The sequence below is a fragment of the Telopea speciosissima genome, chromosome 3 (genome assembly GCF_018873765.1).
Source record: "Telopea speciosissima isolate NSW1024214 ecotype Mountain lineage chromosome 3, Tspe_v1, whole genome shotgun sequence".
NCBI classification, from domain to species: Eukaryota; Viridiplantae; Streptophyta; class Magnoliopsida; order Proteales; family Proteaceae; genus Telopea; species Telopea speciosissima.
The window spans coordinates 60,066,154-60,090,788 of record NC_057918.1 but is presented as its reverse complement, the minus strand read 5'-3'; the positions used below and the strand labels follow the sequence as shown (position 1 = coordinate 60,090,788).

General features: G+C 39.7%; 1 protein-coding gene across 1 annotated transcript; it reads right to left on the bottom strand.

The window, feature by feature from the left end:
• Positions 1 to 1,589: 1,589 nt before the first annotated feature.
• Positions 1,590 to 17,017, bottom strand: LOC122655366 (COBRA-like protein 10). The gene is made up of 7 exons (XM_043849566.1): positions 16,849 to 17,017; positions 16,597 to 16,746; positions 16,243 to 16,404; positions 14,225 to 14,323; positions 9,547 to 9,685; positions 4,305 to 4,850; positions 1,590 to 3,034 (listed from the first exon to the last, which is right to left on the bottom strand). The coding sequence occupies exons 1-7, from the start codon at positions 17,015 to 17,017 to the stop codon at positions 1,615 to 1,617; spliced, it is 2,685 nt and encodes an 894-aa protein (XP_043705501.1). The 3' UTR covers positions 1,590 to 1,614.
• Positions 17,018 to 24,635: the final 7,618 nt, after the last annotated feature.

Genomic DNA, 24,635 nt, shown 5'->3' with positions numbered 1-24,635 from the left:
GACTCTTGGCCCGCTTCTGTTGATGTGGATCTCAGGATTGATGCACAAAGGAGACCTAGATTTCGTTTATTTTAAGTTTGCCGTTGGTTGTATGCCCTTTGTTCGATCTCCCTCTGATGGCGTTGTCATAGGAGGGTGATTGTTCTCTGAAGGGGTTTTTTTTTTTTTGGTTCTGGTTTTTCTTCTACTTGTATATCCTTTTTTTTTATCTTCTAATGTATATGACCGTTTAGCCCAAAAAAAAAAAAAAAAACCCAAGTGGTGTGATCTTAAAGGGTAGTTTTAAGTTATCCTTAGTTGCACTAATGGATAATACTAAAAAAGACATAACCTTAATTGCACTAAAAGACGACACTACATGCTGCCTCAGAACCATCTTTGTTCAAGCAATTCTGATAGGTGAAGCTATGGCAATTCAGATGGGCATCCTACAAGCTATTGAAGATAGTTTGGATCATCTAATTGTCAAATATAACAAAAAAAAAAGTACTTATCTCTATCCTCATCGGCGAGCTCCAAATTTAGTGATTCCTATCATCCCAGATTATGCTTATTTGACTTTGAGCTTAGAATCATGTACTTTTTCTTTTATTTTAAGGGAGGGAAACTGTTTGGCTGACTTCCTAATCAGGAGGCCCGAGTTTTACCAAAAAAAAAAAAAATAATAAATAAATAGAGACATTAATTTATGGGAGAGGGATGGGTATGCTAGCGGTATATAGTTGCTAGTACTTTATGTGATTATCTCTCTCTTCCCCCCTTGGAAATGACTCTATTACCCTTAAGGGGGGAGGGGGGGGGGAAGAGATAGACACATAGGGTGCTAGCATACCCAACCTTTTCTCTTAATTAATAGTACGAAACCATAGGACTTGAAATAAATAATTTTAGGATCTATTATCCAAATGTAAGTTGAACTTAAAATTGTCTTTCCCATTAGTCAGCCTTTACATGGAATAATACAGCACTTCCCACTCATGGACCAGGAAATCAAGCAAATTAAACTTATTCTTTCATGATATGTCCCTAAGCAAAGATAAGAACACTGTCCCCACCTACAAACCTCTTGGAGAAACAAAAAGTTTTTTATTAGCACATTGGGAGCCTGGAACAAACCCTTTTGCTAATTATATAAAAAATCCATTTTCATATGTAAAATAGAACTTGTAGTTACACAATATCATATTTCCTTTCTTGAAGAGCTTATATATATGTAAATGCTAAATCCTCTTTCTTGTGTTCTTCAGGGAATCATCAATTCATCATCAAAACCAGTTTAGATTTACAATCTCAGTCATGGTCCCATTGTTCTTTCTCCAATCCTTTCTCTCCCCCAAACATACAGTTACAAAACACCATTAACTTGAGGAAAAAAAAAAAAGGTTTAGAGAAATCAGATCATTTAGGTTCAATTCATGTGGGTGTTTTTGAATTCTGCGACTAAAATCCGAATTACTGAATAACAAAAAAAAAAAAAAAAAAATACAAACTATTTTTTTTTCTGGACAGAGTGAAGACTTAATGAAGCTTGGCTGTAACCAGAGAGGAACAAGACTCATGTAAGAAGAATTAAACTCCCAAATTAGGATTAAAAATCTGAATGAAGAATTTTCATCACTGTAGGTGGTGGTCGGTCATAAACACAAAAGTCATTATTGTAAGGAAAATTAAGGGTAGAAGGCTAAAATGAGATGATCTATGACCATCACTTTTAGGGAATACTGTAGGAAGAGAACATTCTTCTCCATTAAAATACACTTTTGTAGGAAACCCATCTCCTTTAACTATATTAATCCCTGGAGTCTTTTTCTTCGAGAATGAAATCACTGATTGTTGCTTACCTGGTACTCTTGGACCACGTTTTGGATCTGTTCCATTTGTCTCTCCCATCAAGTAAGTCAAACCTGGTAAGCCTTGGAAGAATATAGTTTTCTCAAGTTCTGGAACCCTTGTTCCATTAAATGAGTAAACATTCTCATAACCAGCATAAGCTTTGTTCATTTGTATTGCAGTAAACCAATCTTCAAAATTGATTTCTTCCCAATTGAATAGAGTGATACGAGCTGTCCATCCTTTTCTGTAATCAGATGAGATATGCCAATTTATACTAACTCCACAGTTATCAGCACAAGGTAATGGATTTGGAACTTTATAATGTTTCAATTTCGCCCAAGCTTTAGCTTTCGCTGTTCTGTTGTCGAAAGGAACAAGAAGGGCTTCTGGTGGTAGAAGCATAGCTTTGGCATTTGGATTGCAAGTTTCAGTATCAGAACAACCACAGGCACAGGTATTACATGGGATAACAGAATCATTATAGAAAGCAGAGAAGGAGACACAACAGTGAGAAGAAGAGGTTTTAGGTTTAGTGATGTTGCAAACAATTTGCCAACTTGCAATAGCTTCAGTAGTTGTGGCAAGACCAGTTGGGTCTGGTGTTTCTGTTGGATCAACTCTAATTGGAGCACCACACTTGTAATCTGGATTAAGAACACCATTGATTTTCCATCTTTGAGGAGGAAATATTGCTGTTCTGTTCATATCAGGTGGGATCTTAAAAACCTGCATTTGAAAGGCAGCTTTGGTTTTGGTTTCATCCATAGTTGTTGGTAACAGAGTACCATTTCGACAACAGAATGGAACATTTCCAATTTTATCATCTTTGGCTCTATCAGGAGGAAGATCAGATATGATTGGTTTTCTTTCACAATTCAGGACAGTACTGAAGTCGAAATCTTGGTAGTATTGTCCGGCGGGGCCGTAAAGGCAATCGGAAGGATCTTTCAGGTGAGTATAAGCTCCTTTCATTGAGAATATAAATTCTCCTCTCATCCATTCCCAAGTCAAATTCCAATGATCAAGACGTCCAAGAGGGTGTGTGTTCTCCAGGGTTACCTGGGCAAGGTAGTTACCTGCGTTTGCTTGGGTAATATCATAAGAGATAGATAGGTCACCTTCTTGTCTAGGCAAGAACTTTACTGATTTAGGTTTCTTGGCCTTGAATTTTGGGTTCTTGTGACAACATACATACATTGTGCTCCCTGCATGTGGAAACAAAAGAGAAACAAAAAAATCCCAAAACAACAAGAAGAAGTTATTATTTATCATCAGTTAACTTAGCAATAATATTATGTCCACTCTCATTCAAAGGACAGAAATTTTGCTGTTACCCAGGTTGTAGGAACTTTCTTGCTATTCGGGCTGCTTGCAGTCAAAGAAATGAAATCTCGAAAGGTATTTTGGAAAATACAAAACTTAGGAGGGCATTTGTGAACGGATGAAAATTTTCCTTGCTACTTGGGCTCGCAACCAAAGAAATAGAATCTCAAAGGGTATTTTTGAAAATAATAATATCTAGGTAGATATTTGTGAACGGATGAAATTTCATTACCTATTAAGCAAGCAGGCCTCGCAATCAAAGAAATGGAATCTTAAAGGGTATTTTGAAAAATACAAAAACCTAGGATGTTATTTGTGAACGAACGAAATTTTACTGCTACCCGTGATTGCAGCCAAGGAAATGGAATCTCAAAGGGTATTTTGAAAAATACAAAAATCTAGGATGTTATTTGTGAACGAACGCAATTTTACTGTTACCTCGGCTTGCAGCCAAGGAAATGGAATCTCAAAGGGTATTTTGGAAAAGTTCTAAAAAAAAAACTATGAGGGTATTTGTGAACCCAAAGTGGAAATCAAATATTCCATTTCTTTGACTGCAACCCCAGATAACAGGAAAGTTCTTGCAACTTGAATAGCAACAAAATGTTTTCCTTTACGAGCCAGGGTAGCAAGAAAGTTTTTTCCATCATTCAATGCATATATGATCATAAAATAGAATATTTATCCTCTCAAATGCATTGCACTATCTAACGCACCACAAAAGTCCATCCGATAGTGGCCAAAGATGCACTGCTGGATTTTAAAGGTGAATAGCTGCATTACCCACTGTCAGATGCACTTTAAAGTGCATTGGAAAATGCACCGCACTTGAGAGTATAAAGACCCCAAAAAACAGTCTTTCTACGAAGCAGGGGTAAAACTGCACACATTATGATCCTTTTCAGACCCTGGAATGGCGGGCATCTCACCACTGGATATTCCTTTTTTATTTTTTATTAAATGCATATATTCTTTTATGTCTTGTGGAGAGAAGTATGGATCCTCTAATTCCGCCTGCCCAGTACTGCCGTGTGCCCCCCACACAAGCACGGCAGAAAGTACCGCCTTACCCCCGTTCGGGAGAGAACTATAGAGATCGAAGATGGTAATTAAATTCATTCAAGATGTCAGGGGAGAAAAAATAAAACTAACCCTTGTTGGCTTTGGTTGGTGCAGGGCATTTGTAGGCATCCATATCAAGTTTTATAGTCTTGGGCATTGGAATCCCAGGTGGCTTCACCCCAAATTGTGTTCCAGTCATCTCAATCTGCGTCTGAATCTGTGTAAAATCATTTGCTGTTTCAATGGATGTTTTCAAATCTGTCTGTGGATATCCAACTAGACTAGTTCCATTTCCAACAGAAGCAGGGAAATCATCACCATCCAAAATAACAGCATTACTTGCCGAAACTAGAATCTCTTTGTGTTGAAACCCTATATATATCTGCCAATTTTGGAGTTCCACATCTCCTGCATTGAGTATTGTAGCCATGGATTTAAAAGCCCATGCCTGTGCAGTTGCATTCTTAGTATGTGGGTATTCTTTCTCTCGACTCATGAAAGTGTAAGATAGAAAGATCCCAGCACAATTGTCTTGTGCCGGTGGCGGTGCCGGTGGTGTATCTGCTCCCGCGTCATCGCCGCCATAATCGTAATCGTCGGTGGCGGCTTTGCCAGCTGCCTGAACTTGGAAACTGAACAAGAAGAAGAACAGGAGGAAGAGTAAAAACACCCACGACATTTCCCTTAAAAAATTTTTTTAAAGGGAAAACAGAGGATGGAAGAGACACAGAGAGATCTAGATTCAGATCCTCAATGTGGAGGATAAGACATAGTTTTTTTTTTTTTTTTGGCTTCTTTGGCTTTCCTTATGGAAAGGTTCAGAGCAGGTGAAGTGTAGGTTGGAAGGGAGTTTTAATGTGATTTCGAAAGGGAAGGAGAGATGGATCGATCACCCTGCTGCCGCGTGAGGTAACACAGCAAAGAGGGTGATGGAGAATTGAGGGTTTGAGGGCGTGAAACACTCAACTCACATTCCATTTAAGATCACCGATGAAATAGTTAAAGAAACCTTTGAGGGAAGACCAAGTCAGCTCAATTCTCCTCCTCTAAAGCTAAGGATTGGTTTTGGAGGAGCAACATCCCTTAACGGTTTTTTGAATTCCTTTTTCATGAAGACCATAATGCCCCTTGCAAATTTAGATTCATCATTGATGATTTCCAACCAGAAATGGATTTAAGAGTCAATATCACATAAACCTATTCATGATTCGGCTGGATTGGGTTAACTAACAAAGAATGTTGAGACTAATTGAGAATGGAGAAGTCAATACTTTGTAAAAAAAAAAAAAATTGGGAAAAAAAGTTTGACCGGTGGATGACTGATGAATGGTAGATACTACACGGGAATAAAACACGGAGTATTTGGAGTCCCGAATATCCACTTAGGTGAAGTGGGAAAATTCTTCACGTACGCTGTTGAGTTGACACGTGGCAACCCAATCACGGGTGATCTTTTTGATCAATCCCCTCTTTTTCTCTCAGCCTTTTATTTTTTTTTTAAATTTTTTTATGGGAGAAAGAATGTTACCCTGTGGCCCAGTGCAACGTGTACCTATGCCCAAACACAGCCGCATACCAAATGATTAGTGCATCCCCAGGAAATGTGGACAGGACTAAGGGTGCACTAGTCATGGCTGTATCTGAACGCATGTCACATCATGTTGTTCTATTGGGTGGCATTCCTTTTCCTTTTTTTTTTTTTTTTATTCCTCGTCCGTCTTGTTATTATTCTTCTTCTTCCTAGAACCCCACCCTTGTATTGTTGCTCCAGTCACCGCTTTCTACTACAACAACCACCCATCCTCAACAATTATTTGCTGGAAAGTTCCAACTTCGCACTAATTCTCGACTAGGGGTGTCAAAAAACCTAGCCAGCCCTGAGCGTGGACAGGACTAGGTCGGGCCTGGGGATAAGCAAGGGTCGAGCAGGGTTTGATATTTGCATGGCCTTGGCAGAGCCAGGCCGGGCCTTGGTTGAGGCCTTGACCCTGGAAGGGCCAGCGCGAGCCTGTATTATAAAATATAAATAATGTGTGCCTTGGTGCAACGGTCAAGGTTGCTCTATTGTGACCAAGTGATCACGGGTTTGAATCTGAAGTAGCCTCTCTGTGGAAAACACCCGTTTTTTATAGCCTGGACTTTGTTAAGTGGGTTGGTCTTTGTTAGAACCACAACTCAATGGGTCAAGATATTCAGGGTCAATCAGGGTAGGGCTTGGGAAAACTCTACCTTGGTCGGGCTGAGTTGAGGATATGCTTGGCCCTGGTGGCCGGACGGGCTTGGTTTAGATTAAGGCTCCTAGGGTTGAGCTAGGGTTTAGGGCAAGCCCAGCCCAGCTCTAACCGTTGACACCCCTATTGGATCTTTATCTCCTCAATTTGTCTGCCCCTCAATTTCCTCAATTCCATCTAATAGGGGGACAGAAATGACCACCTTATCCCCTGCCCGAACACACTGTCCAAGGTGGGGTCCACCTTCCTCTATTAGAGGGAATTGAGGAAATTGACGGGCAGACAAATTGAGGTGATATTTTTCCTCCTTTTATCCTCTTCACATCTTAAAGAGTTCTCACCACCATAAATAACTCACCTGCAATGCACCGGCTAGCTTACTAGTTTCAAATACAGTCGTATGTTGAATTTATATTGTCATAGGTTATTCTATAGCACAAATACTATTAACGCTTAAAAAAAAAAAACAACTTCTTTGAGCATCTAACTTAGGCCAGATTTGATATGATTTCTAGTTCAATTTTGGATTTCATGAACTAGTCAACCTTAGCACCCCTCTCATTGAATATGGCGAGAGAGGGCTGCTGAGGTTTTGATGGTGTACAAGGGATGAACACTGGGTAGGATCAACTTGGATTAACCTATTGTTGCGATGGGTCTAGACAGGTGACGGGAAATTTTCTTGATGCGGAATTGTGCCTTACATAAGCAATTAAAGAGATTCATTTCAGGAGATAGAAAGATTTGAGTTATGTGAACAAGATTTTTATTTACATTCTAATTTTTTCAGAGATACTTACAGACAAAGTTCATGTGTCAACACGTTGTTTGCCTTTGATCCACCTTCCTCAGGTAATTGATGGTATGACTTCCATTGTCTTGTATTGGGGGATATCGTGATCCGTAATGAATTCGGAACAACTCCCCTTGTTAGAGATGTCAATATCCCACACCATTAAGATGTGACGGACATAGTCATCCCATAAATTCTTCGTCATTCGGTGGCTTTTAGGTAAAAGACGTGTTACCACATGAAGAACAAAACGAGGTGGTTCAAATAAGAATGCCTTGGTGGTTAACCTTACACTAATATAAAATGCTATTTTTTTCAAGAGACAATCCGAGATTTTCTTTTGTAGGCATGCTGTGTTAAATAAGGTGTACCAACAAGAGTTCTAGTTAGAGCCTCAATGTCACACCCCACTCCCTAAGACTAGGCAGTGCGACTAGGATACTTCCCAGTACCCTACATAAACACCAGGATCCACACTTACAGTACCATGATCACTGACCCCACATAATAATATAATCAGAGTAACAACAGAAGTATAATAACATAAATATAATATCAGAGTGCGGAAGCAAATAAGATGATATCATATAAGTAAGTTGAAACTTATTTCAACATCAGAAAGTTTGTTCAAACCATAATAAGTAAATAAAATTATAAAACCATAAAAAGGATAAAAATGTAATTAATTATTACCCGGAAATCAAAATAATTTTCAAAGTTCAATAGGCCTCAAGCCTCGATCTCTACTATGCCCCGTAGGCATGGGCATCACAAGTGCAGTCCAAGCTATGCTCCTCCTCGTTAGGAGCATCCCAAACATCTAATCCATCACCGTACTGATAAGCGGGTCTACCTCAACTGGGTCTGCCAAACCTACATCCACATCTAAAAAGAGAAGGCCCTTGAGGGATGAGCTCCACTAAGCCTAGTGAGCAATTAGATCATGCAAGCATACACAAGTATTCATGAATGCATATTTCACAAGGATGCAACCCAAACATGATAAACGAATCCCACATCATCCCATACAGCTAGGACAATTCGTACATCAGATCCGGTTTACAGTCATGCACAAGAATGAATTCATTTTATTATTCTCCACCTAACAATCAAATGCCTAAGTCATTGGGGTAAAGTGCTACACAACAACCCGGATTGCGGTTGGAAGCCTGTGGTACCGGACTCCTCCATGAGTTGTCTGCAAACCCCCGATATAATCCTAGTGCTCACTCAGTTTCGGTACCTTAGCCGGTCATGCCAAACAACGATCTATTGAGAATGGTACTCCAGTCCGTCGGATGTCACCATTGGTTATCAACACCTTAGCTCCTATTGGTAAGGGGTGCAACACTGGGGAAGGTATCATCCTATCCAGAAAACATTTATATGAATGAAGGCACATACATATGCATAAGCCAGAGGTCAAGTCCATAGTACTAAAATATTGCTCGGCTCGGCTATACTCTCGCTTCCTCTAGTTTACACATACACATACAAGAGCACGATAAATGTGATACCGAAGTCACGGTTGGCTGGTCACATACCCGTTTCCATCCTAATGCAGCAATTATTTCTAACGCAAATTATCTCTACATGAACACAAGTAAATATCACATGGCGATCACAAGTTCGGCACCCACTCATGGCACTTGGATCCCATCTCTCACATTCATCTCATAACCATCATCCACATTGTTAAAACATCACATACCCATCACTCACATTAACATCTGATTGTATACTCAACATCCATGTTCACATTCAATTCATAATAGTTCAAATGTAAGCATAACACCCTAGCAACTAGCATTCAATATGATAAGCATTATAGCATAGCTAACCCTAGACTAACATTTAATAAGGAAATAAATCTATTTTAACATTCATAGTGAGTATAGCATATCAACATGTTAGGCATAGCATATGTCACGCTCCTATTCCTATAAGAAGTATAATAATATAAGGGGAGTGATTAGGACAACATGTGTCATCCCAATAAGCTACCAGGATCACAGATACAGTGTCCCAAGCTATAATTTTAAACTAATATCAATTTACATTAACATCAAAGTGCAGAAAAAGAAAATAATATTTCATTTCCAATGATCAATATTCAATGTAGCGGAAGCGTATAATTAATTAATAGTTACAAAATGTTCACCGACTAAATGATAATAAGTACTGTAATTAACACATTTCCCTATGACCATAAAGTAACTACAAAATGGTATAACATAAATGTTTATGTAAGGGCATCAAGCCCTAAAAGAATCAAAAGAGGGAACCAGTCCTCAGTATCAATACGGGTCGTAGGCACAGTCCCTGCAAGGACATCCATTGCCGTGCTCCTCAGTCATAGCCTCTAGGTCCTCGGCACCAATGTCATCATACTCGGATGTCTGAATCTCAAGTCCAGCAAGATAAGCATCATCTGCAACTACATCTAAAAGAGTGTACACAAAGGGGGTTAGCTCCATTGAGCCAGTGAGAGGATGGGGAATGCACAAACACACATAACTCACAGATAGTCCATGGGGCAAGTAATTATTATAAAATTGCCACCTAACATACAAATCTAAATCAAGGGTATATGCTACTGCAATAACTCGGGAAACACTGTGAATCCTTCCATTCTCGCCACAGAGAAACCTCAGTTATTACCTTGGGGCCCGTGCTGATCATAGTCTCATACCATCCAGAGGCAGACCCTGATAACCATTACTACTCCTGGCCTGGCCTCTCAAACTCTCCATAGGAGGTAGGTGCGCTGGCTATCCAACACCTAATCCCTTGTTGGTAAGGGTCATAACATAGGGAACTGAACCTAACCACAGATATAATACATGAATCCTATCGTGTCGAGAGGTTTTCTGAGTATATCAACGTCCCATTCCATCTAACACCCGGGTACCAGCACAATACGATGCATACAGGTAAGGATGACATACAATTACAAGTCCACATGACTCTGGGGTTCTGATATCGGTACTCATCGATACCGTAACCCAACACAATTCATGACATCAAATCATCAATCAATAAGATAAAATGCAAATATGCAATCATGCTCATAATGATGCAAGTAGCAAGATATATGTATAAACATTAATAAGCAAACCCAAACGGTCTTTGTAGGAGAATAGGAGATAGTCCTTCTACTAGGATTTATCTTGATGTTTGGGTCCCATCTATCACAGCTAATAAAATCTTTAGTTCTCCTACCAATAACTTGCATCTTGTGTCTGACCTTATTGACTCTAGACTAGCTTGTTGGAAATCTGATTTGGTTAAAAAGGCATTTTCTTCCATTGAGGCATTGGCTATCTCAAAAATTCCTTTGTGTATTGCCTCTAAAGGTGACTCCTGGTTCTGGACTGCTTCTTTAAATGATTTGTTTTCAGTAAAATCAACATATTATTTAGTTTTGCATCATCTTAATCTTGTTGATTCTCCTAGCTCTAATTCAGCTCGACCTTTATTTTTGAAGCATCTATGAAAACTAAAACTACCCCTTAAACTCAAGATCCTTTTATGGAAATGTTGTAAATTTTTTAGGCACATTTCACCAAATCCCATTTGCCCACTATGTCTCTAGGCTGAAGAGAATGTTTTACATGCTTTGTTCTTGTGAAATTTGCCTCTGATTGCTGGAGGGCTTCCCCCTTTAGATTTAATACCAATGATTTACAAGGAACTATATAGTGCAGCAATTCTTAAATGTTTCAGCTCATTTTTCGATTCTTGAGGATGCAGTGCTTCACTGGGTTATCTTACTATGGCATATTTGGAAGGCTCGAACAACATTATTTTTAACTATATTAACCCTTCTCTTTTTAATGTAACCCAAGGGTTTTATCACTCTGTTGAAGAAAAAAGACATGGTATACACATGAATCATTATGAGTATCAAAATGTTCCTCCTATTATTTTCTATGTTCTACATCCTTTAAACTTGAATCATTCTTGTATTCATTCTGATGGTTCTTGGAAATCTAATAATGCTTGTGGTAGCAGGGGGTTATCATTCGAGATTCTAATAGAACTTTTGTTGTAGCTAAATGTAGATCTGGGTGTAGCTTTTCAGCAACATCAATGGAGACTAAAGCACTAAGAGACAACATTCTATTGGCCAGAAGCTTATCTCTTCAACATTTACACTGTGTTTTTTATTCTTTAGGCCCCGAATTGGGCGACTAATTTTCTAGTTGATGACATTTTTTGTTTGTTTAATGACTTTGCTAGTGTCTGTTTTCATTTTGTTCCTTGTACTTTGAATGGAGAAGCCCATGTATTAGCTAAAGGGGCTTCTTTGGTTCGTGTGTCTAGTTGAAGAAAGTGGGATTTTGGTTATGAAATAGATTAGTTGGTTGAAGGTAAGTGAAAGATTTCAACTAACCTTAGCTGTTCTAGAAAGGGGAAAATCCCACAGAGCGGTTATAGAGTCACTTAGCCGTCTACAAAGGGAAAGGCTTTGGTAAAGTCTGGTGGGTTCAATCACCTCTTTTCATTGTATAAGCTGTAATTCTTAACAACAAGAAATATTTCTTTAGTTTCTTTTAATAAATCACTTGGTTGGGCATTTTCCACCTTCTTTGCTAAAAAAATATGGGAACTACAAGGGTAGAGTTCCTTGAAGAGTGGTCTCCTTAGCAAGAAGGACTGACTGGCCAAATTCCACTCCTTGGTTGTTCGATCTTTGTAAGACTGACTCCTTGTGCTTTTCCAACGCCTTTAATTGAGCTTATTTGTACCAAATTTTTTTTAAAAAAAGAAGAGAGCACCCTCTCTCCTCCCTTGTAGCTAGGGTCCTGGGTTTTTTACACATACATGTTGAGTCGATCCAAGCTAGGTCATGGCTATTAGCGACGACGGAAGCGAATCGATTCAAAATCAAGTTCAAAAAATCTTAAGCATAAGGATCTCATTGAATACATGATCATACTTACCTTGATGGGGATGGAATGATCACCTAGAACACACAAATGACGTGTTCCTCCAAAGGAATGCAACACAAGGTCATGAACACCGAAGCATGCTTTGCTCTCCAATGACCAAAGCTTGAGGTTGAAGAAGAAGACTCTTCTCTTTTCAACTCTCAACTCTCTAAAATTATAAGCAATTGAGAACTAATAATTAGTTCTTAAAATTGACCTCAGCCTTCTCTTTTAAAGAGAATGCTTATTTTGGAGATTACAATCTAATAGTTCAAATAGTCCCAAGTGGTGTGATCCTAAAGGGTAGCCCTTTAAGTTATTCATCTTTGCACATAAGGAAATCTCTACAATAAAGTTTTCCTTAATTGTATAAAAAAACATCTCTACAAAAGGCGTAACCTGAAAACCCCCAATCAGTAGATGTTTTATTACACTTTCTCCCCACACTACCAACATCTATAATATACCCCTGCAACCATGAAATAAAATTCACTGCCACGATTCCGGTCTACTATAATTAATCACGAGAGTGTCTAGAACTTTGAATGGCTGAAAAACAGTTGAAAATAATTTTAATAATAAAATAAAATTCTCTTCTGCAAACACTTCATAAATACAAAGGCCTTGGATTTGGCACAATCACATCCGACAACTCTGTTTTGGATGTTCTCCCTATACGGGCAGTGGAAACCCTATTGAGCATCACATCTATTACTATTCGGATTGCATACATAGAGCGGCCAATATATAGTCAATCATTTCGGTAGACATCAACCATTGACTCACCACAAATGCATACAACACGAATAAAATAGTAAGTATCTCTCAGGTATGGAAAAGTAACTACCAGAGATTTTTGTCGCAGATCAAAACACGATGGTAATTCAAGAATCTATGTGGATCAATGTTCAACACTAGATGTGCCCGTATTTACATTTTTACCCAATCCTTATTGAACGAATATACAATACGACAACCATAGAACAGATTGCCCAACTCTGTCTAAAGTTGTGAACAACAAACGGTATAAAGTGGGCAGTTACACTAAAGAACAATTATGACAAGCACATAATATTTGTAAATCAATTAATTAACTTAATCAAATTAAATCGGGTTTGATGGACACACACATCAATATGTAATATATCCAACAGTCTCCCACTTGTACATCAAATCCAACGTCCAACTACTCTTATTCCCATGTTTTCAACATGTCCATTGAATACTACAAGTGCAAGTCCCTTAGTCAAGGGATCAAACAAGTTATCTATTGAAAACTTTGGGAATGGATACGTCGCCTCGTTGTATGATCTCCTAAATGAGATGATATTGCGCTCCACATACTTATTCTTCTGATGTGCTCTTGGTTTCTTAGCCTGAGCAATGGCTCCTCTGTTATCACATAACAGACTTAAAAGGTTCTTAACGAGGTCAGGTACAACCCCCAGGTCGGTGAAAGATTTTCTCAACCACACCCCTCCTTGGCTGCTTCACATGTTGCCAAGTATTTAGCCTCAGTTGTGGAATCTGCCGTTGACTTCTGCTTGCACTCATCCATATGATAGTCCCTCCTCCTAACATGAAGATCATTCCAGAAGTTGATTTCCTATCTTCCTTATCTGACTAGAAATCTGAATCTGTGTATCCTACTACTGATAAGCTATCCGCACCATAAATGAGGAAATGATCCTTTGTTTTTCGCAAGTACTTCATGATGCACTTAACAGTAGTCCAGTGATCCTATCCAGGATTTGATTGATATTAGCTGACCATACCAACTGCATGACATATGTCCGGTCTGGTACATAGCATTGCATACATAAGGCTTCTAACCGCTGAAGCATATGGAATCCCTTTCATAGTATCTATATCCTCAAGAGTCTGTAGACATTGAGACTTAGAAAGTGTAATGCCATGTCTGAAAGGAACGTTTTCTCTCTTAGAATCTTGCATTCTAAATTTATCCAGAATTTTGTCTATATAATTGGCTTGGGATAGTCCTAAAATTCTGAGTTTCCTATCCCTGACTACTTTGATGCCTAGCATACACGTGGCATCACCTAAGTCTTTCATTGAGAAATTTGTAGATAGCCATATCTTTACAGAAGATAGCATTCCTACATCATTCCCGATGAGAAGTATGTCATCTACATACAGGACAAGGAAAAAAATAGAGCTCCCACTGAACTTCTTGTAAACACAGGGTTCATCATGATTCTGATCAAATCCAAAATCTTTGATTGCTTGATCGAACCTGATGTTCCAACTTCTAGATGCTTGTTTGAGTCCATAGATTGACTTCAACAACTTGCACACTTTATTCGCCTCTCCTTGAGTGGTGAACCCCTCTGGCTAGGACATGTAAATGTCCTCATCAAGATGTTCATTCAAGAAAGCTATTTGGACATCCATCTGCCAGATCTCATAATCCAAGTCTGCTATGGCAAGTAAAATCCGTATGGACTTTAGCATTGCGACTGTGAGAAGGTTTCCTCATAGTCTATGCCTTCTCGTTGGGTATAGCCCTTGGCTACCAACCTTACCTTAAATCTCTCTATGTTTCCATCGGCGTCTTTCTTCTTCTTGTAGATCCATTTACATCCAATAGGTCTAATAGCTTCAGGTGGACCCACTAGAATCAAACACCATTGGCATACATTGAGTCCATCTCATTTTTCATAGTATCTATCCATCTAACTAAATCTACATCTACTATAGCTTCTTGGTAGGTGCTAGGATCCAAATTTGAAGAGTCGATGACCATATAAAACTCTACCAATTTGTTTGATTCATCGCTAAAGAAAACCAAACGATCAGGAGCTCTAATTGTCCTTCAATTGCACTTTGGTTCTACTGGAGTTACCACCGGTGGTGGTAGTTCAGAGGTGGGTGTGACTAGGAAGTCTGAGCATTAAGGTTTTCCAACTCTTGGATGACTATTGGTTCAGATCTAGGGATGATCTGATCATCTTCAAGGAGCATTGCATGTTTACTAATAAACACTTTCTGCTCCACTGGATTATAGAAATAATATCCAACGGTGCCTTTGGGATAGCCTAGAAAATTACATCTATCAGTCCTGGATTCTAGTTTGTCTACATGCTGCTATTTCACATGTGTAACGTAGCCTCATACCCTAAGATGTTGTAGACTAGGTTTGTGCCCTATCCACAACTCATATGGCGTCTTAGGTATAGATTTACTCGGAACCTTATTCAGAATATATATCTCCGTTTCCAAAGCATAACCCCAAAATGACAAGTGCAGCTGAGAGTATGTGAGCATCGATTGAACCATGTCTAATAGAGTTCGATTCCTTCTCTCTGACACACTATTTTGTTGTGGTGTGCTTGGTGCAGTCAGCTGCGATAAGATACCCCAATCATGTAAGTGATCCAAGAATTCCTCGGATAAATACTCACCACCTCGATCAGATTAGAGGCATTTGATACGTTTATCTAATTGGTTTTCAACCTCGGCTTGGAACTCTTTGAACTTTTCAAAGGTTTCAGTTTGCTGGTACAATAGATAAATGTATCCATATCGTGAGTAATCATCGGTGAAGGTGACTAAGTATTGATACCTAGCAGTGATATTTAATGGCCACAAATGTCTGAGTGGATTAAATCTAACGTACCGGTGGCTCTCCTTCCTTTCTTGGGAAAAGTTTGATTAGCCATCTTTCCTTGTAAGCATGATTCACAGATAGGGTATGGTTGCACCTTAAGACTTTCAAGAGTTCCATCCTTAACCAAACTTTTTATCTTGTCTACTCCTATGTGGCTTAGCCTGAGGTGTCATAGGTATGTTTGATTATCTGGAGAATATTTTCGTTTCGTTACACTAACAGTTGTACTGGAACTACCAGATTGATTCAAGACAGAATTAAGAAAGTAAAGGCCATTCATTCTAAAACCAGAAGCAACATGTTTGCCTCTATAACTAATTATCATATCATTATAAAAAGAAATTTTATAGTCATCATCTATGAGTCTTGAAACATAAATCAAATTCCTACTAAATCCTGATATATAATAACAATTATTTAATCTTAAAGTTCTAGTACTACTAAAACGAATAAAATATGTTCCGACAACTACTACGTCGACTTCATCTCCAGTTCCTACTTTGAGGGTGATCTCATTCTTTCTGTTCTCCTGAAACCTCTGCAACATATTACAAATGTGTGCGGTGGATCTAGAGTCCATACACCACATATTAGTTGATCCTACCAACAAAAGTGATTCAGTAACAAAAGTATCAAAAATACCTATCTCAATCTTATCCTTCTCCAAGGAAGCAAGGTACTCTTGGCAGTTCCTCTTCCAATGTCCCAGCTTACTGCACTAGAAACACTTTCCCTTTTTAGCCTTTGCCTTCTTCTTCTGTACCCCTCCCTCTTTCACTGTGGTCGACTTGCCTTTCTTCCCTTTCTTTGTTCTCTTCTTCTTTTTGTTCTTTGAAGACTGAGAACTTTTCTCAGTGACAAGAGCTATTACTTTACTCTTCCTGAGCGTACTTTCTGCTTCAACAAGCATGTTAGTAAGCTCAGAGACATTCTTAACCACCGCTTTATTCATATGGTAATTCATAATGAATGATCCATATGCAACAGAGAGTTAGGCAAAAATGATCTCAATTTTCAAATCGAGATCGAACAAAGTGGCAAAACCCTCAAGGTCCTGGAAGTGGTTATTAAGCTTCATCATATGATCCAGGATGGTGGTGCCATCAATCATCATTGATGCAATCAACGCTGAGGATATACTTTGGCACGCAAAATGATCTTGCTTGCCAAAGGTTGTCTCGAGATGTTTCATCACTTCTTCGGCGGTCTCCATGTCATCACATGAACTTTGCGTGCTCTTGTCAATAGAACTAAGTATGTAGCCGATGGCTAAAGCATCCTTCTGTCTGAAGGACTCCTAGGAAATATAGTCATCCTCGTTAGTGGTTTTGGGTAAAGGAGGTGCATTAGAAGTAAGCACATTGTGGATTTTCCCCGCTTTCAGAACAAGTATAAGCTTTCGCTTCCAATCTAGGTAATTAGATCCGATCAGTCTATTGTCATTCAGTAGGGAGGTAAGGGCATTGTTATTCGTCATATTGAGAAAGTAAGTCTACAAACGATGTCCAAATAATTAATTAATAAAGCTACCATTAAAAGAAATAAGGAAAACATGCAACACTATTTCAATGGTAATTCACAGAATCAACAATCCTCTCAGTCGATAATGTGCATTGGAGTCTACTAAGCACTTTGAATATACACAGCTTAGCCTTTCGGAGTTCACTGTGCACTCCCTTTGCTATTAAAAACTATGTATAGTATTGACCTCCAATAAATTGGCCACCTGAGTGATAGCTTAGCTTTTCGGAGTTCATTGTACACTCAAGTCAAGTATGTACCTATCATTTAAAATAAATCATGATTTTGAGATAATACCCACATTCAGGGGTATACCTTACCCACCATGATTCATTCTTTATCACACCGGAGATGGGAGTAAGTGACTCATTCATCACTTACTAAGGTTAGCCTTTCGGAGTTCTCAAAGTGCTTTTAAAACAGTCCCTACACCTACCATGATAGGAGGCCACGAGATTCTTACCGTTTAACGATTCCCATATTAATACTTGCTTTAAAACTTGAAGGTAATAAGGTAAATTATTATGGAAATGCATTGCACGTGTTACAACATTCATGCATCATATGCATCTAGAAACACGTAAAATAAAATAAGCTACCTTACAGACTAGCATGCATCAAACCATACAAACATTAATAAAAATGTAAATGGCATGGTCATCGGATTTTCCAAGTAATCTTCAATGCCTTGAAACTTGAGAAGCTCCCACTTAACGTGGCATCCTCCAAGAAGATGTAGTTTCTCTTTCTCCATCTCAAAGTATATCATATATCTTCAACCAGTTACATCCAATGAACTTAAAAATAAATTTAATAATTACAACCCTTGTGAAAACCTTGAGAAACTAACCCTCCAAAATTAGGGCTGCTCAAGGGGGGATGCAATCATTAAATGGGGAAAGAAGAGGGGAGGAAAATAATAAAGTGACATAGACTTAAAATATGCACCACACAACTATCCCATGACCATTCCATGCTAAAAAAAAAAAATTGTTAGCAAAAAATACATCCCATGGCAGTATATTTTAACATTAAAAAAATAATCCAAACATCAAAAGAGCACCCAACACTTGGATGAGCAATCTATACAAGGTATAAGGGCTATTTTGATTTAAACACTTAACATTTGAAAAACAGAATTTTATTGCATCCCAAGCATTATCTCATAGCACTTTATACAATAAGGTAAAATTGATATTTCAAACCACATCTATTAATTACCCAATTTCATGTGCAAATCTGAAATTTTCTTAATTAATTGAAGTTTGAAACAAATGCATGCAATTGGTCATAAAAAGAAATGAGATTAATTCAAAATAAATCAATCTCAATTTTGACCTTAAATTTCAAAAATAAAATGCAAGAAAAGGATTACAAGAATTTGGGTCGATCCATGTGGGTCAAACCCATGTAGATCGATCCAAGGACCCATACCCATGCGGCTCGATCCATGTGGGTCGCCCCATGTGGATCACTACATGGGTCAACACATGGGTCTTTCCTATGGTCCGAGCCGCATGACTCAATCCATGGGACTAACCCATGGTTCGATCCATGGGTTTTACCCACGGTTTGATGACTATGGCTCGATCCATGGGTCTTACCTGTAGTTTGATTTTAATGTGGGTCCCATCTCAATTTTAATTCAAAAATAAAAAGGAAAAGATAAGGTAGAGAAATTAAAATTAGCAATTAAGATTAATTTGTCTCCAAGTAAACTTCTTAGAAATAGAAACTCAATACAACTCTTGTATTATAGAATTACAATCCAATTCTACTTTCATTTTAAAACAAAGCAAATCTAGAGTTTGAGTTAGTTTAAGAAACACTTGCTAAAATTAATTCAAATCAAAGATTTATTAATGATCTCTTCTAATCTAAATAGGAAACTATGAAAGCTTCCTAATTTGTTCAAAACACCATTAGATAATCATCAACCAACCTCCATTGAAGGACCTTCAAACAAGACCTCCATTAATGGAGCTAAAACAAGAATATGGGAGAAGAAAACAATGACCAAAATCAAATCCCAATCCCCATACCTCTTTTTTTTTTTTTTTTCCCCTTGTGTCGCTGGCTGCCCCACGCTCATACAAGGCAGCAGCCTGTTGGTCGCGCAAGTGTTGGCGTAGGTAGTAGTAGCCAGTTGCCTGCGACGCGCAGTGCCAGACTATTGCCCCCATGCCCTCCTCACCCTTCCTCCTTGCGTGCAGTGCACCCGCTGCCAGGAGCACAGTCGCGGAAGCGATTGTGCTCCTGGCCGCACCGCTCTCTTTCTCTCTTTCTCTTTTTGCAAAGACGATGCCCCATGTGGGGTATTTGAATGCTTGATTTTCTTGTTCAAAATAGAAAATCCTATGGGAGAAAAGATTAGAAAAAGAGGATGGAGATAGAGAAGAACATGGAACCAAACAATAGAAGCACAAAACCATGACATAGATTTCAAACAAGAACATCTAATGTATTCAATGAAGAACCATCGCTCTGATGCCAATTATTAGCGGTGGCGGAAATTAATCGATTCAAAATCAAGTTCAAAAATTTTAAGCACAAGGATTTCATTGAATACATGAACATCAAACTAACCTTGATGGGGATGGAATGGTCACCTAGAACACACAAGTGGCGTGTTCCTCCAAAGAAATGCAGCACAAAGTCACGAACACTGAAGCTTACTTTGCTCTCTAATAGCAAAAGCTTGAGGTTGAAGAAGGAGACTCTTCTCTTTTCAACTCTCAACTCTCTAAAATTATTAGCAATTGTGAACTAACAATTAGTTCTTAAAATTAACCTAAGCCTTCTCTTTTAAAGAGAATGCTTATTTTGGAAACTACAATCTAATGGTTCAAATCGTCCCAGGTGGTGTGATCGTTAGCCCTTTAAGTTATCCATATTTGCACATAAGAAAATCTCTACAATAAAGTTTTTCTTAATTGCATAAAGAACATCTCTACAAAAGGCGTAACATGAAACCCCCAATCGGTAGATGTTTTATTACACTTTCTCCCCACACTACTAACATCCATAATAGACCCCCGTAACTATGGAATAAAATTCACCGCCACGATTCCGGTCTACTATAATTAATCATGAGAGTGTGACTTTGAATGGCCGAAAAACACTTGAAAACTATTTTCAAAATAATTTAATTTAATAATTGCAAACACTTTGCAAATACCCAGGCCTTGGATTTGGCACAATCAAATCCGATAACTCTCTTTTGGATGTTCTCCCTATACGGGCAATGAAAACCCTATTGAACATCACATCTATTACTATCCAGATTGTACAAACCGAGCGACCGATATATAGCTAGTTCTTTCAGTAGACATCAACCATTGACTCACCACAAATGCACACAACCCGAATAAAATAACAAGTATCTCTCAGGTATGGAAAAAGTAACTACCAGAGATTTCCGTCGCAGATCACAAAATGGTGGAGAATAATCTAGGAATCTCTGTGGATCAATGGTCAACACTAGATGTGCACATATTTACATTTTTTTCCCAATCCCTATTGAACAAATGTACAATATGGCAACCATAGAACAGATTCCCCAACTCTGTCCAAAGTTGTGAACAACAAATGGTATAAAGTGGGCAGTTGCACTGAATAACAATTATGGCAAGCACATAATATGAGTAAATCAATTAATTAATTTAATCAAATTAAATCGGGTTTGATGGACGCACATAGATATGTAAAATATCCAACAATGGCATGGCAGAGTGGGTGTGGTGTCAGTGTAACTCTGTGGCCCACTTATTTTTATGGACAAGTGTGGACTTGGGCATGGGTTTAATTTCGTGGATCATTTATTTTCCTTCTGGACTTGGGCTTAAGTGGATAAGACACCTTTTCGTATGGGTCTTGTCTCTACACACACACACATTCATATGATGGAAGAGTCAAACGCACACACTAGTACCAAAGGCTACATTTATGAATCACTTTTCTTCTATAAATAGAGGAAGTATTGGAAACTGTTATACCCAAATATAACCATCCAATTAGATTGCACCACATGTCAGAGCATTGCAGCCCATGACGGTTAAAGACTCAATGGATCACTTCCATGGCCTGTTCCCATAAGGAACCTACTAAAAAATGGCGCAACATGCCACGCAAGCATAGATTAACCCGTACCCCAGTAGCCGGAACTACCAAGAGGTCAAGGCCAAATACTGCCACCACCACTCACACCAGCGGAGGGAGGAGCGAAAATCCGAATGGGATCGTCCCAACCCCGAAGTCAAGAATCTATCCCTGTTCAAGTGGCTAGGACGGGAGACTTACCGACCAGGACACGAAGTAACCCGCGTGGTAGTAGAGGAACCACTCAGGTTCCCTCAGGGGGTACGAGGACCCATCACACGAAGCGGCATAGTGGCATCCTACCCAAGGTTAGTCGGACCCACCATTCAGTGAGAAGCGAAATGACGGCCCACCGAATGAATGGTCACGTGGAAGAGGCAAGTCGGGTTCGACGATTCGTGAAAGATGAACTCCCTCCTAAGCCGTACGGGGATTGGGTACGACAATCCTCCATGCTGGCAGATACCAGGGGCCAACCCTCCAACCCACCATGGGTGAGTCGAACGGCTTAGAAAAGAAACTAAAATAAATTGATGAAAAACTCAAGAGCTTAGATTGACAATCAGGCGCTAAGGCACAGCTTGTCCCGGGCAGCCACCCCTACTCGGTAGCTTCGAAAGATATGACAAAAAATAGACCCGCACGACCACATCAACTATGTCAACGCCATGATGAAAATGTACGAGGGGTCAGATGCAGTAATTTTCCATGCATTTCCAAGTTCCCTTAACGGAGCCGCTACCGCCTAGTTCTCAAGCCTCAGACCCGGATCAATCAGCAGCCTGATGGAGTTATATGAAGCATTCATCGCCCAGTTCTAGAGCAGTAATAAGCAAAAGAAAATGACAACCAACTTACTGGCGGTAAGGCAAAGGGGAGACGAATCGATTCGAGATTTCCTCTTGAGGTTTGTTCAAGAATTCCTAGACATCAAAGACCTGGACGACACCATGGCATTCAATGCCTTGTATGACAGTGTAACCGATAATGATCTGGTGGTCTCCATGGCCTTAGACCCCCAACCAACATGGGAGAGTTAATGAACCGATGTAATAAATACGACAATACGCCAACATGAAAGATATATTGAAAGCCCGAAAAGCAGCCAAACAGAAAGTCCCAGAGAAGAAAAGGTCGTCCAGTGATAAGGATAGAGTATACACCGTTAAATACCACACGAGCGGACATCCTCATGCAAGTACATGATAAGGGTCTCCTTCGATGGCCAAAACCCATGTTCTCGAAGCCGGAAGAGCAGAACCAGAAGAAATACTGCCAGTTCCATGAAGATACCAGACATGACACCTAAGACTGCCGCTAACTGAAGAGAGAGAGGTCGAACATCTCATTAAGATTGGTCATCTTCGCCGATACGTGAAGGGCAAAGGGAGAGACCAAAGGGAAAATAAAAGGGAAGATCACTCTAGGCGAGAGGAAAGGCAGCGTCGAGTGGTGGATACCCAACGAGAGGGACGACTACCGGCTCAGAATGGGGACAGACATCAAAAGGAGCGTAGGATAGAAGATAATCGATCGACTGGGCCCGCAATCCTCACCATATTTGGGGGACCAAACTAAGAATTTGGAAGAAAAGAAAAAGCGCACGCTAGGTTCATCAGCGTGGCAGAAGCCAAAAGGAAAAGGGAAAGGTCTACCCCCAAGATATCCTTTTTCGATGAAGACATGGAAGGAGTAAGCTGGCCACATGATGATACAATAGTGCAACAGGGAGATGCATAAGATCCTTGTCAACATCGGAGCATCAGTGGACATGTTATCCTATGATGCATACAAGCAGTTAGGCCTCCTGGACGACAAGCTCTAATACGAGGGAACCTCCCTATATGGCTTCTTAGGGGCATCTGTGACTATCGAGGGATCTGTCAAACTGACCGTAACGGTGGGGAAAAGTCCACGCACCACCACCATACTGGTAAACTTCATGGTGGTAAAGGTAGCTTCTTTATTAATGCCATTCTAGGACGGACCAGTCTTAACGAGCTAGGAGCAGTGGTGTCAACAAAACACCTCAAGATGAAATTTCCCACTGAGAAAGGAATTGGAGAGTGTCGTACGGAACAGAGAAAAACCCATGAATGACACACTACCTTCATCAAGTAAACAAGGGGCAACTGCAGAGGAGTGGTGTTAGCAATAGAAATCAGGGACAACAGAGATGATGCTAAGGTGTGCAGGGGTGAACCAGTTGAAGAGTTGGTTCAAATATCGATCAGAGACGAGCACACCAGCCGCACGGTCCAAATTGGGGCCCTATTGAGTATAGAACAATGGGAGAGGTTATCCACTTTCCTGAGGAAGAATGCGGACGTGTTCGCCTGGTCAGCGGAAGACATGCCAGGTATCCCCAGGAATATCACCGAACATGCCCTCCATGTCGATGCCAGCAAAAGGTCAGTACAATAAATGAGAAGAAACTTTGCATCCAATCGACGAGTGAAAATCAAGGAAGAAGAGGATAAACTTAGCCATTCGGGCTTCATCAGGGGAGAACGGTTCCCCACTTGGCTGGAAAATGTAGTGATGGTCCTTAAGCAAAATGGAAAGTGGCGAATGTGCATAGACTACACAGACCTCAACAAAGCTTGCCCTAAATATGAATACCCTTGCCCCGTATTGACCTATTGATAGATGCGACGGCGAGCCATGAGATTTTGAGTTTCATGGATACATACTCTGGCTACAACTAGGTATTTATGAAGAAGGAAGACGCATCCTACACAACATTCAGGACCGACAAGAAAAATTATTGCTACATGATGATACCGTTCAGGCTAAAGAATGCGGGAGCCACCTACCAGAGGATGGTGATCAAGATGTTCAAGGACCAAATTGGGAGAAATATGGAGGTCTACGTTGACGATATGCTAGTCAAAAGTGTCAAAGCCGAACACCCCATATAAGATTTGGACGAAGTCTTTCAAGTTCTCGAGGCAAATCAGATGAAGCTGAACCCAGTAAAGTGTGCCTTTGGAGTCACGTCGGGTAAGCTCCTAGGTTTTTTGGTCTCCAAGAGAGGAATAGAGGCTAACCCCTCAAAATATAAGCTATTCACGATATGTCACCACTCTGAACGGTTAGAGAGATACAAAAGCTGAACGACCAAGTAGCCGAACTGACCAGATTCATATATCGAGCGGGAGACAAGTGCTTGTCGTTCTTCAAGACATTAAAGAAATTGAGGAGCCCCAAAG

Excerpts from the sequence above, each read along its gene's own strand:
- LOC122655366 (XM_043849566.1), bottom strand. The coding sequence starts at position 17,017 with ATGGAGACCGCCGAAGAAGTGATGAAACATCTCGAGACAACCTTTGGC. Across the intron at positions 4,851-9,546 it reads AGGGACTGTGCCTACGACCC|TTTCCAAGTTCAGGCAGCTG; the intron begins GTATTGATACTG and ends CTTCTTGTTCAG. Across the intron at positions 3,035-4,304 it reads ACCAAAGCCAACAAGGGTTA|CACAATGTATGTATGTTGTC; the intron begins GTTTTATTTTTT and ends ACATGCAGGGAG.